Genomic DNA, 19,121 nt, shown 5'->3' with positions numbered 1-19,121 from the left:
AGCAGCTGGCATACCATGTGGTTATACAGTATGCCAGCACACTCTCGATGGAGCAGCGATAGAAGGACATCATGAGCTTCTCCTGCAGGTTGGTCTTCCTGAGGATCCTCAGGAAGTGGAGTCTCTGCTGTGCCTTCTTCACTGTGGTAAACCTGGGTCCCCCTGTCCTACACCACTCCCAGGAGCCGTTTACTGTGAAGGTATTGGTCTATGTATGAAATCTAACTAATCTGAACCGCAAATGAAATCAACAATGCTCTAGAATTTCAATTTGCAACTTGCGTATTCATTAAGCAATTGAATTTCAGGCGACACTTGCATTGCCGTGATACTAGGTATATAAGATAAAAAATTATTTTGAATACTTCTCTGTTGAAATGTTGCTGTTCATACTCAGAAGCTTGTCTCTCATTGTAGGATCTTCGAAATTATCAATATACGTTGCCTACAATTGAGGGTCTGGTGCTTCATCTGGAGATGGGGAAAAGTTCAATTAAAATCCCCAAGAGAAGATACAGTGAGGTTAGTAACATAAATTAAACTGATTACCTGAAGCTATGAGAGGATGTTTTTTGTCACCTTGCAGCAAAGGCAGAGGAGCGAGGTTGAAGTGTTAGGGTGCGTCCAATGGAGGTGGGATGCAGGAGCTTTGTAGCCAGTTCCACCGCAAGGCTCCTGATGGAAGTAGGAGTCAGGGGGCAGGCCCAAATGGAGAGCAATCAAAGAACTTGCCAATGTCGCCGAATGGAGCAGTCACTGGCTGTGGCTGAAAAGAAGAGATGCTGTCTGGGCTGCCACGTGACCATCTAGAGGCTAACCGTAAGACACACTCCCAGGCTTGCCTCAACTGAGGGTGTCTTGTGATAAAAGGCCAAAACACCCAGTGATGTTGAGGTACACAACTGAAGATGTGTCTGAATGGCAGCAACATCACCTAGTGGTCACCCCCAAGAACAACACCAGTCAATTGTGGTGCAAACCGTAGGAATTGTAACATCCAGTCCTACTAATCAATCTGTCAAAGATTCAGTAATGGAAGCATTGTTAGTTGAAGATCTAAACCTGTTTTCCTGGCAAGATCTTGAATATTGAATACTTAGATAATGAAGTGATAAATTCTTGCAGTTTTCTGAATTCACTGTATTGAAACCCTACAGTACATTGAAAATTACTTCATACCATATGCTAAATATATACTTAAAACAGATTATTGAAAAACATTTCAATACATTGATTATTATAATGATTTGTTCCAAGTTTCTCCCAAAAGCACTGATGTGCTCAGCCTGTTTGATTAAATGTGTCAATTTGCTTGTATTGTGGTTTTATTCTACACTTATTCCTTACTATTGTGTGTTTACATATTTCAATAGACAATAGACAATGGGTGCAGGAGTAGGCCACTCGGCCCTTCGAGCCAGCACCGCCATTCAAAGTGATCATGGCTGATCATTCAGAATCAGTACCCCATTCCTGCCTTCTCCCCATACCCCCTGACTCCACTTTCCTGAAGAGCTCTATCTAGCTCTCTCTTGAATGCATTCAGAGACCTGGCCTCCACTGCCTTCTGAGGCAGAGAATTCCACAGATTCACAATTCTCTGACTGAAAAAGTTTTATCCTCAACTCCGTCCTAAATGGCCTACCCCTTATTCTTAAACTGTGGCCCCTTGTTCAGGACTCTCCCAACATTGGGAACATGTTTCCTGCCTCTAACGTGTCCAACACCTTAATCTTATACGTTTCGATAAGATCCCCTCTCATCCTTCTAAATTCCAGTGTATACAAGCCTAGTCGCTCCAGTCTTTCAACATATGACAGTCCCGCCATTCCAGGAATTAACCTAGTAAACCTACGCTGCACGCCCTCAATAGCAAAGTTAAGTGACAGCGGATTGCGGGCTCGCAGTTGGTGACAGCGGATTGCGCCCCATAGTTAAGTGACAGCGGATTGCGGCCCGTAGTTAAGTGACAGCGGATTGCGGGCCCGTGGCGTAGTTGGTGACAGCGGATTGCGGGCCCTCAGTTGGTGACAGCGGATCCAGGGCCTGCAGTGGGCGGGGAAACTGCGGATCGCGGCCCGTAGTTGGTGACAGCGGATTGCGGCCCATAGTTACCGACAGCGGATTGCGGGCCCGTAGTTGGTGACAGCGGATTGCGGGCCCGTAGACAATAGACAACAGGTGCAGGAGGAGGCCATTCGGCCCTTCGAGCCAGCACCACCATTCAATGTGATCATGGCTGATCATTCTCAATTAGTACCACGTTCCTGCCTTCTCCCCATACCCCCTGACTCCGCTATCCTTAAGAGCTCTATCGAGCTCTCTCTTGAATGCATTCAGAGAATTGGCCTCCACTGCCTTCTGAGGCAGAGAATTCCACAGATTTACAACTCTCTGACTGAAAAAGTTTTTCTTCATCTCAGTTCTAAATGGCCTACCCCTTATTCTTAAACTGTGGCCCCTTGTTCTGGACTCCCCCAACATTGGGAACATTTTTCCTGCCTCTAACGTGTCCAACCCCTTAATAATCTTATACGTTTCGATAAGATCTCCTCTCATCCTTCTAAATTCCAGTGTATACAAGCCTAAAATATTTCCCCAAAAAACTGCATTGATTAATTTTAAACAATTCTTCCACTTGTAATTAAAAATATATAGTAACTGGTAGCAATAAGCAGGTCAGGCAGCATCAATAGAAAGAGGAAACAGAGTTTGTAAGAAAGAACTGCAGATGCTGGTTTAAATCGAAGGTAGACACAAAATGCTGGAGTAAGTCAGCGGGACAAGCAGCATCTCTGGAGAGAAGAGATGCTGCCTGTCCCGCTGAGTTACTCCAGCATTATGTGTCTACCTTTAAGGAAACAGAGTTAATGGTTTAGGTCATTAACCTTTTGTCCAAACTGGGTCAGAGAGAGATGGGGTTTTTTTTAAAGGCAGTTTTAAATTGCAGAGGCATGGCAGGAGGGACAGATAGGACAAAGGAAATGTCTGTGACAAAGTGGGATGAATCATCTGGTTAACTGGTTAAATGGAAGTTAGAGGGTGATTTACACTTTGACTATGTCTGTTTGGGTTGTGGGACATACCCAGCAGGTTAGGCTGTACTAATGAAAGCAATGAAATCACCCCTGCTTTTCGTCATTGTAAACATCCTTCTGCTCCACCACCACTCCTGTGTCTAATATGCTTAACCTGTCTTAAGCCCAAAACGTTGAATCAGCTTTTTCACCTTTTGTTTAGTTTAGAGATATAGTGTGGAAACAGGCCCTTCGGCCCACTGGGTCCGTGCCGACCAGCACATTAACACCGTCCTACACACACTCGAGACAATTTACATTTATACCAAGCCAAGTAACAAACAAACCTGCACGTCTTTGGAGTGGGAGGAAACCAAAGATCTCAGAGAAAACTCAAGCAGGTCACGGGGAGAACGTACAAACTCTGTACAGACAACACCCGTAGTCGAGATCGAACCCGGATCTCCGGCGCTGCAAGCACTGTAAGGCAGCAACTCTACCGCTGCGCCACCGTGCCGCCACCTGGAAACGCTTTATTTAAACTTTTCCTTTGGTGACACCCAATTTTGTCTTTCATAAATTACAACTCCTCATATCCTGTCGCCTGAATTCTGACCTGCAAAGACTCCTATTTACCCAGGTGACTAATACTAACTTCCCATTACCTAGTGCAACAGCATATTCTTTTGCAGATTTCTTCTGCTTTCCACCTAAAAGGGTCCTTCTCACTGTACCTTAGTACAGGTGATAATAAACTAAACAGAATTTTTGTCACTATACCTCGGTACATGTGATATTAAATTAAACTGAACTTCTTTGACCTCGTATACCTCATTTCCACCACCACTATCTGATGAATGAACCTTCAGCCTTTTTTGCTGTACTCTTCGATAACTATTACTGCTTCCCTTCTTATTGCCTGTCCACTTATACAATGCCGCCCCATATATATAATAATCCATTTATTTTATATAGCGCCTTATCGGGTGCTCAAAGCGCTTTACAAAAACAATTAACATAAAAACAAACAGACAAACTATCCTGACGGAAAAGCGGCGAATAAACAACGCCAGCGTCCTCTCACGTCAGGGTCCGGCAGTAGACAACAAAAAGCACAGGACACACAGATACAATTTTTACACAAACAGCCATCACAGTGATTGCTCTAGGCATACCCTCACTGTGATGGAAGGCAAAGTCTTATCTCCTCCTCATTCTTCTCCCGTGGTGCCACGAGGTGATCGAGGCTCCCAACTTTTTGAAGCCCCCACCGGGCGATGGAAAGTCCCAGGGCCGAGCCGAGCAGGCCGATGAAAGTCCTGAGCCCCCACCGGGCGATGGAAAGTCCCAGGGCCGAGCCGAGCAGGCCGATGAAAGTCCTGAGCCCCCACCGGGCGATGGAAAGTGCTGCAGCCGAGCCACGCAGGGCGATGAAGGGCCTGCGAGCGGGTCGATCGTACCTCGCGCTTCGGGGCGGTCGAAGCTGCTACGGCTGGAGCTCCCAAAAACCGGTCGCCAGCCAGGGACCTGCGAACTCCCGATGTTGCGGTCTGCAGGGCCCACGGCCGAAGCCTCCGAGATGGTAAGTCCAGGCCCTGCGACCGGAGTCTTCAAGGTCGATCCCAGCTGGAGGCCGCCGACTCCATGATGTTAGGCCGTAGCGCGAACAGAGATACGACACGGTCTCGACCCGAAACGTCACCCATTCCTTCTCTCCCGAGATGCTGCCTGACCTGCTGAGTTACTCCAGCATTTTGTGAATAAATCGATTTGTACCAGCATCTGCAGTTATTTTCTTATACGACACGGTAAAGGTCGCATCTCCGTTGAGGAAGAGATTAGAAAAAAAAGGTTTCCCCCAACCACCCCCCCACATACACAGAGTTAAAAATAGAACAAAACGTACATTAAACGATGACAATAGACAAATAACAAAAAAAAGACAGAGAGACTGCCGGTGAGCCGCAGCTGTAGAACACAGCCACAGCCACGCCCCTAAGAGATATATATCTCTAAACATCCAGCACGGTGGTGCAGCGGTCAAGTTGTTGCCTTACAGCGCTAGAGACCCGGGTTTGATCCTGACTATGGATGCTGTCAACAATGTTTCTCCAGCACTTTGTGTCTTTTCTACACCTGTACGTTTGATGTTTGTCCTTCCTTGTGTTTAAAGTCAGTAAATATTAACTTTGTTTATTATGCAGACTTAACCTGAGGCAAACAAAATTCCAGCTAGTTTTTTAAATCTGTTCACATTGACTTAAGAATATTTTTTGAAACCTCAATTGTTTTTTGTGCATCCTGTATTTTTTTTTAATTTCCTGTCTCTAACCTGATATAAAGCAATTTGGCTTCTCATCTATTTTGGTTTAGAACATTTATACTGATTAGAATCCACTCTTACTGAGTATAATTTAATGATTGCCTGTTTCCCTTTTTCAGGTCATGAAAGTAGTAACCTCTTCCAATGAACATGTGATTACAATGGGAACATGCTTTAGCCTGGATGCTGACTCACACCTGGTCTGTATACAAAGTGATGATAAAACTTACCAAACGCACGCAAACACTATTGCTGGGAAGTCCAGAAAAGGTATCTTTTGTGTTTTATTTTTGGCTTTGGTTGTGAAATTCTGCAGTGTTTATTGTTAAATGATTTGTGTTTCTTCCTGTGCTGCAGTTACAGGGGCCTCTTTTGTGGTGTTTAATGGAGCTCTGAAAACAACCTCGGGATTTATCGCTAAATCCAGTTTAGTGGAAGGTAAGACAAAGAAAATTAAATACAAAATGGATGGCAGCATTTCAGAACATAGCGGAAATCCAGTTCAGAAAGGATTGTTTCTCTGCTGGTACATATAATTGTCACCATGTCAAACTATTTTGAAATACTCCTTAATACATGTAAGATATGCAATTAGTTATAACGTAATACAATAGGCTATTATCCAATTAAGCTGATTCCTAATTGTACAGATAACTGCTAATATTAATGAAACAGCAAGGCCAACATGCTGATAAATCAAATGTATTCATTTTTTTAAAGATTGGTTCACAAATTCCTCCAGAGGGATTTTATGGTGTCCTGTATTTGTGTTTAAAAGTTGTGTTGTAGTTTTGGTTCAACTTGATGGTCCGGCCTCTGCTTACTGCTCTATTGACCAGAAACGTTGTAGTTATTCCCATTCCTTTAATAACAGCAATTTATAATTTCAGATGGACTTATGGTACAGGTAACTCCAGAAACCATGGATGGATTAAGACATGCTCTAAGGGAAAAGAGAGACTTTCAAATAATTTGTGGAAAATTGGATTCGGATGACAAAAGGGAATTTGTAAATATTCAATGGGTAGATGGTGACGAGCCAGTGAACAAAGGGTATGATTTTTTAATATCATTGTCTTTTGAATTTATCCTGTAAAATATTTTTAAAAATTGACTTTTAGAGTATGTCTGTCGTGTTCCTGAACTTGGTTATACCCTTTTGAACAGATGTTGTTCGGTTTCAGAAACGGTAAACCCTCACAATGAACAGATCACACCGGGGAGGGGAGGATGCAGATTGTCCGCTATAACCGAGCCTGCCCAATGCAGCTGACTACATAAAATTAGGTTTTCAATGCTAGCCATGAATTTATCTCGGAGCAGGGGATCAGAGGCCTCATTCAAGTATTGGCCTGTTTACAATCGTGTGGAGGAATGGGTGGAATAGTGAAACATCATCTGTCAAGCAAACTGATAAAGTGGAAACGACCAGATAATATTTCAACGACATTTTGCTTACCACTAACTTCAGTACAGAACTTTATTGTCATTCGGTACAAGTACCGAACGAAATTACAGCAGTCACAAAACACAACAAAAAAAAGAAAAAAAAGTACACAGGACACACGACCCCAAGACAAACATCCATCACAGTGAGTCCATACACCCCCTCACTGTGATGGAAGGCAACAAAACTTCCACTCTCTTCCCCCCCACGCCCACGGACAGGCAGCTCGACCCCTAACGAGGCGACCGACATGCACAGCCCCCGCAAGGGGATGGAAGGCCCCGCGGCCGAGCCGCACCGGGCACTGAAACGTCCCGCGGCCGAGCCGTGCCGGCGATGTTAAGTCCAGCGGCCGAGCCGCGCCGGGCGATGGAAGGCCCCGCGGCCGAGCCGCACCGGGCGCTGCCAAGTCCCGCGGCCGAGCCGCGCCGGCGATGTTAAGTCCAGCGGCCGAGCCGCACCGGGCGATGGAAGGCCCCGCGGCCGCGCCGGGCGATGGAAGTCCCCGCGGCCGAGCCGCACCGAGCGCTGAGACGTTCCGCGGCCGTACCAGGCGATGGAAGGCCCTGCGGCCGAGCCGCACCGGGCACTGTTAGGTCCCGCGGCCGAGCTGCGCCGGCGATGTTAAGTCCAGCGGCCGAGCCGCGCCGGGTGATGGAAGGCCCCGGGGCGATGGAAGGCCCCGGGGCGATGGAAGGCCCCGCGGCCGAGCTGCGCCCCGGGGAAGAGACCTAATAAAAGAAAGGTTTCCTCCGCCCCCCCCCCCCCCCCCCCCACACATACACAGCCAAAAACAGAAACAAAAACCAACCCAACACCGACACACAAACAACAAAAAAAGGAAAAAATACAGACAGACTGCCAGAGAGCCGCAGCCGTTAGGCGCAGCCACACGTGACAGTCAAGGAATTTGCTCGGAGAGTCATTGAGTGATACAGTATAAAAACCGGCCCTTTGGCCCAACCTGCCCACACCAGCCAACATGTCCCAGCTATGCTAGTCCCACCTGCCTGTGTTTGATCCATATCCCTCTAAACCTGTCCTATCCATGTACCTGTCTAACTGTTTCTTAAACGTTGGAATAGTCCCAACCTCAACAACTTCCTCTGGCAGCTTGTTCCATACACCCACCACCCTTTGTGTGAAAATGTTACCCCTCAGATTCTTATTAAATCTTTTCACCTTCAACCTATGTCCTCTGGTCCTCTATTCCCCTAATCTGAGTATCTACCCGATCTATTCTCATTATTTTATACACTTCTATAAGATCACCCCGTATCCTCCTTCACTCCAAGGAATAGAGTCCCGGCCTACTCAACATATATCCCTATAGCTCAGACCCTCTAGTTCTGGCAACATCCTCGTAAATCTTCTCTGTGTCCTTTCCAACTTAGCAACATCTTTCCTATAACGGTGCCCAGAACTGAACACAATACTCCAAATGTGTTCTCACCAACTTCTTAAACAACTGCAACATAACCTCCCAACTTCTATACTCAATACCCTGACTGATGAAGGCCAATGTGCCAAAACCCTTTTTGACCACCTTATCTACCTGCGACTCGATCTTTAAGGAACCATGCACCTGCACTCCAAGATCCCTCTGCTCTACAACACTCCTCAGAGCCCTACCATTCGCTGTTTAGGTCCTGCCGATGTTAGACTTCCCACAATGCAACATCTCGCATTTCTCTGTATTAAATTCCATCAACCATTCCTCGGCCCACCTGACCAGTCAATCAAGATCATGCTGCAATTTTTCGTCACCATCTTCACTATCTGCAAAACTACCCACTTTTGTATCATCAATGCATGGTGCAATGTAACAGGTGGAAGTATTTTGTCAGTTATTTATTGTCCGCCTTGCCACATAGAACATGGCCAAATGTAACCAAAGCATTGTGAGTGCTGAATTTGGCACATTTGTGGATATAATTAAACTAAAATCAGGCTTGATATAATTTTGTATTGAATTTGCATTGATTTTTTGGGGGGAACTTTTTTGATGTACAATTTGATGCACTCTATATTTTTATTTTAATGATTATTGTAATCTTTAATAACACTTTTATTTTGCTTCTAGCATTCTAAGTCCTCTTGATGGACGATCCATGGAAAATATCCCTAGCAATAAGATCTTGCAGGAAAATAAATTTGAGACAGATGGCATTATTGTTAAGTGTACTGAGGTCAGTGGTTATTTTGATTGGAATGGTGGGACAAAGTCTATTTTGAGAATAAACAATGTATCAGTTTATGTATTTTTTAAAACTACTTCCATCCGCAAAACAATTGTGTCAAATTACTAAATATTCCAGAAAGCATTTTTGACATGTACTTTTATCTTGAAGAGTACACACAGCTAGAAAGAGAGTAAAGAGCCTGTCCCAGTTAGGCAATTTTAAGGCGACTGCCAGCGACTAGACTGTCACCGCACGTTCGCCGGGGTGTCGCGGGCATGACTGTGAGTAGTCTTCAATGAGTCGTAGCAGATCTCGGCTCGTTGCGGAAAACGTTACCTGTTCGCAATTTTTCGGCGACAGCTGGCTTGTCGCTGGTTTGTCGTAACTTGTCGTGGGCGCTGTCGCAGGTTGTCGCCAGGTGTGGCAGGTTATCACCTACGGTCAAAACTGACAGAACTGTCAAAACCCGTCCACAGAAGCTCAGCTGCAACAGCCAGCTGTGGATTGGGGGCAGAGACCACGATGCTGTCAAAGGACACCTGACCTGGAGATAAACTCAAGAAATGTACCCGAGGAAAATGGCCTTTGGTGTTAGGGAAGAACAGAAGATTGTTTGAAGATAGACACGAAATGCTGGAGTAACTCAGCAGGACAGGCAACATCTCTGGAGAGCAGGAATGGGTGATGTTTCAGGTCGTAAGAAGGGTCTGAAGAAGGGTCTCGACCCGAAACGTCACCCATTCCTTCTCTCCAGAGATGCTGTCTGTCCCGCTGAGTTACTCCAGCATTTCTTGTCTATCTTCAGTGTAAACTAGCATGTGCAGTTCCTTCCTACACAGAAGCGTATTTGATGCATGCTGGAAAGGCGATAACGAATTTATCACTGTTTGACCAGCGCGTAACGCCCCTGCTATAAATTAACTCCAATTATAATTTATTGAATTTAAGATTTCCAGTTAAACCGTGACCACCCGTGGATTCCACCTCGGGCTGGCACCAACGAACAGGAGCAAAACACGAAGTGTCGGGGGAATTCAGAGGTCAGGCCGCATCTGTGGAGGAAATGCAAATGAAAACCTTTCCGGTCGGATCCCTCCATCAGTGTGAAGAAGGGTACCGATCTGAAACGTCGTCTGTCCACTCTCTCTTTCTCTCTCTCTCTCTCTCCCCCCAGATGCTCTCTGATCCGCTGGCTTTCTCAACCACTTTGTGTTTACAAGATTTCAGCACCTGCTGTCTCCTGTATCCATTAAGGAGAAGGACCCGGCCTGCTGTTTCCTTAAGTACCAATGAAATTCGCTCTGTACCACCAGCAAACCCAACCCCGTCTCCCCAGATTGTTCTTGCCGGAGTAATATTGCCTGTTGATGCGTCGTTCCTTCGTTCCCAATTGACACTCCACTTTATATGTTATTTCTAAATGGCTTCACAGTGAAAAGATCTCCTCGGCAAAATGGGAGGCTTCTGGCGCGACAGGTCAACCTCTCCACATTTTCAAAAAATTTATTACAAATGTCAAATTCTAACGGCATCGCATTGAATCCCCTCTCCCCCCATCTCCCACCCAACTTCAACCTCAGTGGCGATTCCAAACAAAATCCTAACACTCAGAATTATCCCTTTACTCCACTGCGTCAATTTTAGCTTGAGTCCAAGTCAATGTAATAATAAATTAATAACCAGCAATTTTGTGGTGTAAGTTTCGCATTCACCCACAGACTGCAAGCATTGTGAGTGCCTAATAATTGTTGAGCTGCTTTTGAAATGGCCGGTTACATCTGATAGGGACAAGGTTAAAGATATCGACAGCCTTGCATCTAAAGATATCGACAGCACATAATTACATGGAGTGTTTAAGTGCAGGTTGTCGTAGCTTGTAGTCCCTGTCGTAGTGGATGTCCTAGGTCGCGAAGACTGGGTTGCCGGTTGTCGGCAGCTTGCCGTCGCCTGGGTGGTAGGTTGTCGTAGCTTGTCGTGGGCATTGTGGTCATTGACGTAGACATTGTCGTAGGGTAAAATAAATTACGTTTTTCGGCAATCTGCTACGACTTTGACAGTGGCCGGCAGTCGCCTTAATGATCGCGTAACTGGGACAGGCCCTTTAAGCATCAAAATAGCAAATTTGCTTGTAATTTTGCTGCTGCTTCAAGGGATGGAGGCTGATTATGAACAACAACATTGAAGCTAATTACAATGCAAATATGCTATTTTTTGGCCGGGCAAATCAACTCCCTGTTTTAAAATAGATCTGACAAGTGAAATAATACTTGGCTGCTGAGATAAATATATGAATCGTGCAATGCTTTTCATAACGTTTTTTCATTACAATGTTAAAACCTACAATGCAATCTAATTATGTAATGCCTGACTGAGGACTTTCCAGTTATGGCAGTGTAAAGTGGTGGACTATAGAAATCTTTCATTTTCCATTATAATTGAAAGAAATGCAAATATGCTCATCTTTATTAAAATGGACCAAACCACTGATACTGGAAAAGAGCAAATGTCATCTAGGGTCAAATATGTTGCCATGATCATTAAAATTAATGAGTGCATTTAATATCATTCCAGGTATTCTATTTGCAAAGGAATCATGATCCACAGAGTCCCACCATTCCTGCTGTGCAGATTCAACTGAGCAAGGAAATTGCCACAGCTTGCTGTGCTGCTCTCTGCCCTCATCTGAAAGGCTTGAAAGAAATTGGAATAAATAAACTGAGTCTCAGGGTCTCTTTAGAAACTGATAAGGTAAACAAAACCAAAGCATCATGCAATTGTACTTTGATTTGGTACTGGTCTATTATTGGCATGTGTAACAAGATGCAGTGGAAACCTTGTTCTTGCCTGATATTCAGGCAAATCATGCCATTCACGAGTCGTTCATTAGTGCAAAAGAGTGCAGGACATAGTATTAGAGCTAATCCCTAGAGTATTACAGCGATCCCTGCACATTAACACTATCCTACACACACACGGGACAATTTACACTTATACCAAGCCAATTAATGTACAAACCTGTACGTCTGGAGTGTGGAAAACCGAAGATCTTGGCGAAAACCCATGTGGTCACGGGGAGAACGTGCAAACTCCGTACAAGCGCTGTGAGGTAGCAACTCTACCACTGTGCCGCCCTATCAAGTTATTATACCAAACTGTGATACATTAGGATAGAATGCTTTTTATGGTGGATCCAGAGAAATTGTTAAGAGGCATTGGAGACATGCCAAATTTCCTTAGTCTTGTGAGAAAGTAGAGCAATTAGTGTGCTTTTTCGCCACAGTGTAAATGTGGTTGGGCTGGAACATATTTTTGGTGATATTTGCACGTAGGACTTTGAAGCTCTCGACCATCCCAACTTCAGCACCATTGATACAGAGTTACTGGAAGCCTGGAATTGTTGCACTTTTTCTTTAGTAGTTTGCATTTTTAATAAATGTTTGTGTGCTATCTATATGTAAAACATGACAATACCTATCCAGTTATCAATTGCAGATTGTGTAGACTTGGATGAACTGAAATTTACTGAGGAAGGGACTACAACCCATTTAGATACTTAATTAATTTTGGTGCTTGCGTCTTATTTACCGAGTTTATACTCGGCTGTTGAAACACTTGTAGATCCAGTAGCTTCACAGAATTGAAAGGTTGTAGCACAGGAGGTGGAGGACATTCAGGCCACTGAGGCCATAACAAATCTTCATAAGAACAAGTGGCTATTCCCACTCCCCATTGCCCTGCAAATTCTTTCCTTTCAGGTATAGAGCACTACAGCCCAGGAACAGGCCTTTTGGCCCACCATGCCTGTGCCCACATGATGCCAAGACCAACCCTTACTGCCTGCACAGAATCCATGTCCCTTCATTCCCTGCATATCCTTGTGCTTACCCAAGTGTCTCTTAAATGCCACTATCATATCTGCCTCTACCATCACCCCTGGCAGCCCATTCCATGTACCCACCACCTTCTGTGTAAAACAAAAAAACAAATATCTCCTTTAAACTTGGCTCCTCTCGCCTTAAAGAGATGCCAGCTAATACTTGATATTTCCATCCTAAGAAATAGGTTCTGACTATCTACTCCATCTGCACCTTTCATAATTGTATTTACATTTATCCACATCTGTGAAACTGTGCACACTTCTACCTTAAACACAAACTACTAGAGTAACTTTTGGTCTTTTTGCCCATCACCTTCATTTTGTATCTCCTGGTTCTTGTCCTTTTCTCTGCAAGGAACAGATTGTCTCCATTTTCTATGTTTATCCCCATAATTCCAAATACCTCTGTCAGATCCTTTTGCATCCTCCTCTGTTTAGGGGAAACAACCTGCGCTTCTCTTTACTAAAGTTCCTTATTAGGATAATTTTAGTCAATCTCTTCTGCACACTCCGTAAAGCTTTTGCAATTTTTAATGTGTGGTTCCCAGAACTTTACACAGTAGTCCATTTGAGGCTGAACCAGTGTTTCCTAAAGTTTTGTTGCAAATTTTTCTCTTGTACTTCAAGCCACAAGAGTTTTAGAAGGATGAGAAGGGATCCCATTGAAAACTGCCAAATAATGAAAGGCCTAGATTGAGTGGATGTGGAGAAGATGTTTCCAGTAGTGAGAGAATCTAAGACCAGAGGCCACAGCATAATAAAAGGACACACCTTTAGAATGGAGATGAGGAGGAATTTCTATAGCCAGAGGGTGGTGAATCTGTGGATTTCATTACCACAGCCGACTGTGGAGGTCATGACATTGGGTATTTTAAAAGCGGAGATTGATGGTTTCTTGATTTGTAAAGGCGTCAAAGGTTACGGTGAGAAGGCAAGGAAATAGGGTTGAGAGGGGAAAATAGATCAGCCATGATCAAATGGCGGAGCAGACTTGATGGACCGAAAGGCCTAATTCTGCTCTTATGTCTTATGGTCTTATTTATCAAGCCTTGCATGCCATGTTGAATTTCAACAAGTGTCTCAGCCCTATCACTTTCATTGACTGTGCACATACATATTCATATTTCTGAGGTTTTTACACCGTTTTAGAATTATGACTTCTGATTCATATTTGCTCATATCATTCTTCCTACCAAAATGTACCACAATTTCTCAGCATTAAACTTCATCTGTCTCCAATCCACCCATTCCATCATTTTTATCTCGTTGGGTAAATCTTCCATAAATAGGCACAATCATGCTTTGAATTTGTCATAAACATTTTCTTGAGACTTTTGAGTGCATGATGTTTGTGTACTTTTCTCTGCATTGCAGGTCGAATACCAAGCAGGGTCACGAGGCCTGCTTCTTCCACAACACTACATGAATGATCTGGATAATGCTTTAATTCCAGTAATCCACAATGGAAGCTCTTATGCTAGCAGTGGTCCTCTGGAGATGGAGTTATTTTTCTTTATTCTGGAATGTCTTATCTGAAGAGGAAAGAATGTATAACATTCCTGGAGATCCCATCAGCCTGACGTAGTATTGAAAATTGCACAACATTTACAAATTGTCTGCTTTGAATTCTCTCACAGAATATGGGGGTCTGTCTCTGCAACGTAATGCCATTCGGAAACCTGCGTGTGTTAGATGGTACAGTCCCCTTTGAGAATTTCAGACATGAAATCTCCAGGCTCAGAATGATACGAAGCTCCAGCTGTTTTTGCTCCATTTTGGATACTGGCACTACCACAATCTTTTCAAAGTGAAATAGAGACCAGAAGAGTATCTGGTGCTGATGTTAAATTACTTCAATAATTTAATAATCAACTAATGTACGTCAAGTTATCGATGCCGTGTTGCTGAATTTTGGCAGAAGACCGACCGAGTAATAAGTTCACAGATGAACTGATTCAGCAGGCTTTAGACATTTTCAATTAAAGCTAATATTTTTTTAATATGTTGTGCAGTAACTGAGAAGGAGAGCGAATTATAAGTTAAAACAATTTGGATACAATGGGATGTGCATTGTGTGCACAAATGTATACTTTAATTCTTTAAGCCTTCCAAAATGTCTTGTAGCCAAAAATAGATGACACGGAAAGGAAACAACCATTCCTAAAGATGTGCACAACGCTCATTTTATAAACTGAAGTTTGTGAAAAGAAAATGTGTGACCACAAACAGAATCTTGATTCTATTTTAATAGGGCAGCTAAATTTATTAAATATTCTTAGAAAATGTGAGGAGGAGCACAAGCATGGACAGATTTTTAAACACTGCGCTCTGGAAGTTGGGATGTTGGAGAGTTTAAAAGTCCTTCAAACAGTGAATGTCCTATATCTGAATTATCCAAGTTCTGCTTATGATGTTACCATTTTCAGTCAGAAAGTAATTAAAAGGTTATGTGATCTGTTACTATTTGGGAAATATTAGTAATTAATTTGGGGTTGATTTCTCTTCACCCTGTAAAACATAAAACAATGATGCTCACTCTGCAATAGATTTCAATTATAGAAAAGAAATCTGCCAGCAGTATTACTTTTGATGCAATAGGTTTCTTTCTTGAGTATGAACAATTCAGGAAACCATATTAGGAATGTTGAACCAAGTTATATTCCCCGTCAGCATATTTTATGCATCTGAAATTCCTTTGCGGGGCTCTGAACCAGTTCAAGAATTAATTATGCTCTTTAATAAACTTTGGGTACAGGAACTATTTTCCCTATAAAAGCAACAAATATAAATTTTTTCATAGACTTATTTACACAAGATTTACACCGATATATTTGCACAATAAAAGTGACTTTATAACAAGTTTAGATTTTCAGGAATGCTTCAATCATTGATAATATTTCCAGCATAATTATCTTTCTTACCATTTTTTAAATTTTTTATAAAATGTGGTAAAAATTATAATTTCAAGTAAGAGTTATGTAAGAAGCTAAATCAACCTTGTGCTTTGAGATTGATGACAAGAATTTTTAAATGAAAAACAATACGTGGGCACGTGGGTATCGGAGCTGTATCTTTCAATCTGTAATTGCTGTTTAGCTACAGATAGAAACATGCAATTTTTTCTACCATAGGACTTGTGAATCTATTCTTAGTAATTTTGAAACGTGATGAATTGTGCTTATTTACCTAATTTCTGATAGGTTTTGTATTTAACAACATGTATGTAGAATCATTAATTCCTATTTCTCCAAGTGTAGTGCTTGGCTTTTTTACTGCCAATACATGACAAGGCACTTGTCATTCAAACCGCTTCAGAAACGTGCTTGAAAGGTTAAACTAGAAATTGTGCTGCATATATATATGCATCAGGCAGCACTATTTTGTAACATATAACAAGTCAAATTGCAGTCTCCTTAAATGTTAAGGATTTAAAATGCATTGATCTCAATCTTGTAAATGGGAAATTATTAATTTCCTCATTTTTATTTATATGTATCCTTGTATATTTATGATGAAAATAAATTGCCTGAAAATTAAACAAAGCTATTCAATCCTTGCTCTTACAGTACTAAAGAATAAAAGGAATAGAAGGAACCACTTAAACTGGGATTAAAGTTGGTTAGTGTTGTCTCATTTGGAGATGAGAGGGATTCAGTTCAGAGTTTTAAGATCCATTGCTTTACAGAATTCATTTGAATAAAAAACATGTTTTTCGACTTTAGATATGATCTAATGTCGCTTATCACATTTAAGTGGTTAAATACCCTTGTATGTTTCGCATATAAATGGAAATATAGTACTTGGATGAAGATTGTACTACTTTGTATTAAGCAGGGTTGTAGGACATACCCAATAGGCCTAGCTCTAAAAAAGGAGAGTGGGGAAAAACAGAGTCAACGTTACAAATGAATGAAGGTAGAAATAACCATTTAGAATATACTGACAGAAAGAAAAACCTAAGTTACCTAAAGATGGAGAATTTGATATTGAGCCTGGAAGGCTGTAAATGTGCTCAGATAGATGTTATTCCCCAAGCCTGCATAGCATGCTGCTTAAACAGAGAAGGAGTCCACAGACCGATGTATCTGAGTCGGGTGGAGAATTTAAATGGCAAGCAATTGAAAGCTCAGAATCGCTCCTGTGGACTGATTACGCATGTTCTTCAATTCATATGATCTAAGTTCCCCAGCACTTGGTCCTTGCCTTCCACTTCACCACATTCAGCAGATTATCCTGTAATGCCAGCTCTAACAAGATTCCACAATCAGACACACATTTCCTCCCACCCCTTTTCAAGAGAGAGTTTGATTTTGCTCTTGGGGCTAGCGGAATCAAGTGATTTGGGGGGAAAAGCAGGAACATGGTACTGATTTTAGATAATCAGCCATGATTTTATTGAATGGCGGTTCTGGCTTGAAGGGCCGAATGGCCTCCTCCTGCACCAATTTTTCTAAGTTTCTTAAAATTTTGAAAGGATTGCTCTGTGACACTGGTTAGCTTTTTTGATCCATCTAACCACCCCACCTATCATGGCTCTTTGCTGCCAAATGGAACTTTATTTCCCATTAAGAGTCCCTATTGTTAATTTTGTAAATCTTTATATCTAAAAAAACAGCTCATGAAAAGTTCTCAAATTTCTAGAAATGCAGTCTATAGAAAGGCACTTTTTCAGATAGTTCAGTAATCACAGGCAACTGACCTCCCCTAATCAGCATATACGAGCTATGCTATTTCATTACGTATCTAATGCTCCCTGAGGAATTATTGCCTCCAGGTATGAATGAGGATCGTGATTGCTGGGATCAAAATTTCTCCAGCTCATTTTTGGTGTTCTTTCCAATTTGGAGTGGGTCCCTTTCAACGTACTGGAGTCCAGTTTCCTCACTCTATTTAAACTTACCAGGAAAAAAATGCATCAAATCGCAAGTGTACTTCCATGGAGAGCTTAGACACTGAGGAACTTTCCCTGGCAGAAGGGTTCATTGCTGGGAAGTGCAGACTTGTGGTAAATACTAGTTGAGAATATTTTGAGGCAAATTTATGATCTGGAGTAAAGTATCTGAAGAAAGAAGGAAGCAAATTCCAAAGTAAGTTGGATGAAATTATAACATTTGGAGTGAGGTGGGATAAGGCCAGCATATTGGAAAATGAGGTAATTCTTTCATAGAATCTCTGCAGGGGTGTGAGCCAAATAGTGCATCACTCCATAATGTTATAATTTTTTCAACACCTGCACACTACATTTAATTGACAGTGTGTCAAGTTGCAACTGAGATGGACAACACTTTTCAAAAAGCTTTTTCATTATGCTCTCTTTCAATGCTGAAATACAGTAAAAGTATTTGAGGAAACGTTGAAACAAGGCACTGCAGATGCTGGTTTATACCAAAGATAGGCACAAATTGATGGAGTAACTCAGTGGGTCAGGCAGCATCTTTGGAGAAAAAGGATGGGTAATGTTTTGGGATAGGACCCTTTTTGCTTCCTTTGGGCAGCTTTCATCAGTGGTATGAATATTGACTTCTCTAACTTTGAGTAACCCTTGTTTCCCTCTCCATCCCTCCCCCTTCCCAGTTCGCCATCCAGCCTGACTGTTCCCCTAATTAAATTTCATGTCTGCTTTGTTGTCATCTTCTCCGAGCTATAAATGATCTATGCTACATTTTCCTTGAACCTCATCCACTTTGTCTCGTTTTCACACCTTACACTTCCTTGTCTGTGTCTCCCTCCCTCCTGCCTCTCAGTCTGAAGAAGGGTCTCGACCGGAAACGTTACCCATTCCTTCTCTCCAGAGATGCTGCCTGTCCCGCTGAGTTACTCCAGCATTTTGTGTCTGTCGCCCTTCTTGACTGTGCTAAGGTTTTGATGGAAAGCAAATTACCTTTGAAGGTGCTTGAGATTATTGATTTTCAAAACCCCATTATATTCTCCCCTTAATTATTATTTTTTTAACTATTGAATCAGGACAGTGGATTATCACGTCTTTTACTATATACCACAAGAGAGGTCCCGACACAAAACATCAGCCACCCACGCTCTGAGAGCGCGTTCAAGAGAGAGAGCTAGATAGAGCTCTTAAGGATAGTGGAGTCAGGGGGTACTAATTGAGAATGATCAGTCATGATCACATTGAATGGCAGTGCTGGCTCGAGGGGGCGAATGGCCTCCTGCACCTATTGTCTATTGTCTATTGAGATGCTGCCTGCCCCACTGAGCTACTCTTCCAGCACGTTGTATCCTCTTTTGTAAACCAGCGTCTGCGCAGTTCCATGTT

At 42.6% G+C, this 19,121-nt stretch overlaps 1 protein-coding gene across 3 annotated transcripts in view; it reads left to right on the top strand.

The window, feature by feature from the left end:
* The window catches only part of LOC144592148 (zinc finger FYVE domain-containing protein 16-like), a 57,008-nt gene extending 40,652 nt beyond the window's left edge, over positions 1–16,356 (top strand). For all 3 annotated transcript variants that reach the window (XM_078396569.1, XM_078396568.1, XM_078396570.1), the window contains 7 exons: positions 418–522; positions 5,460–5,610; positions 5,698–5,778; positions 6,231–6,393; positions 8,871–8,976; positions 11,542–11,718; positions 14,222–16,356. In XM_078396569.1, the coding sequence (XP_078252695.1) occupies positions 418–522; positions 5,460–5,610; positions 5,698–5,778; positions 6,231–6,393; positions 8,871–8,976; positions 11,542–11,718; positions 14,222–14,383 (945 nt within the window). In that variant the 3' untranslated portion in view covers positions 14,384–16,356. The remainder of the gene's footprint in view (positions 1–417; positions 523–5,459; positions 5,611–5,697; positions 5,779–6,230; positions 6,394–8,870; positions 8,977–11,541; positions 11,719–14,221) is intronic.
* Positions 16,357–19,121: the final 2,765 nt, after the last annotated feature.

Source organism: Rhinoraja longicauda, chromosome 3, assembly GCF_053455715.1.
Source record: "Rhinoraja longicauda isolate Sanriku21f chromosome 3, sRhiLon1.1, whole genome shotgun sequence".
NCBI lineage: Eukaryota > Metazoa > Chordata > Chondrichthyes > Rajiformes > Arhynchobatidae > Rhinoraja > Rhinoraja longicauda.
Note: the sequence above shows the minus strand (reverse complement) of the source record. Positions and strands in the feature narration are given on the sequence as shown.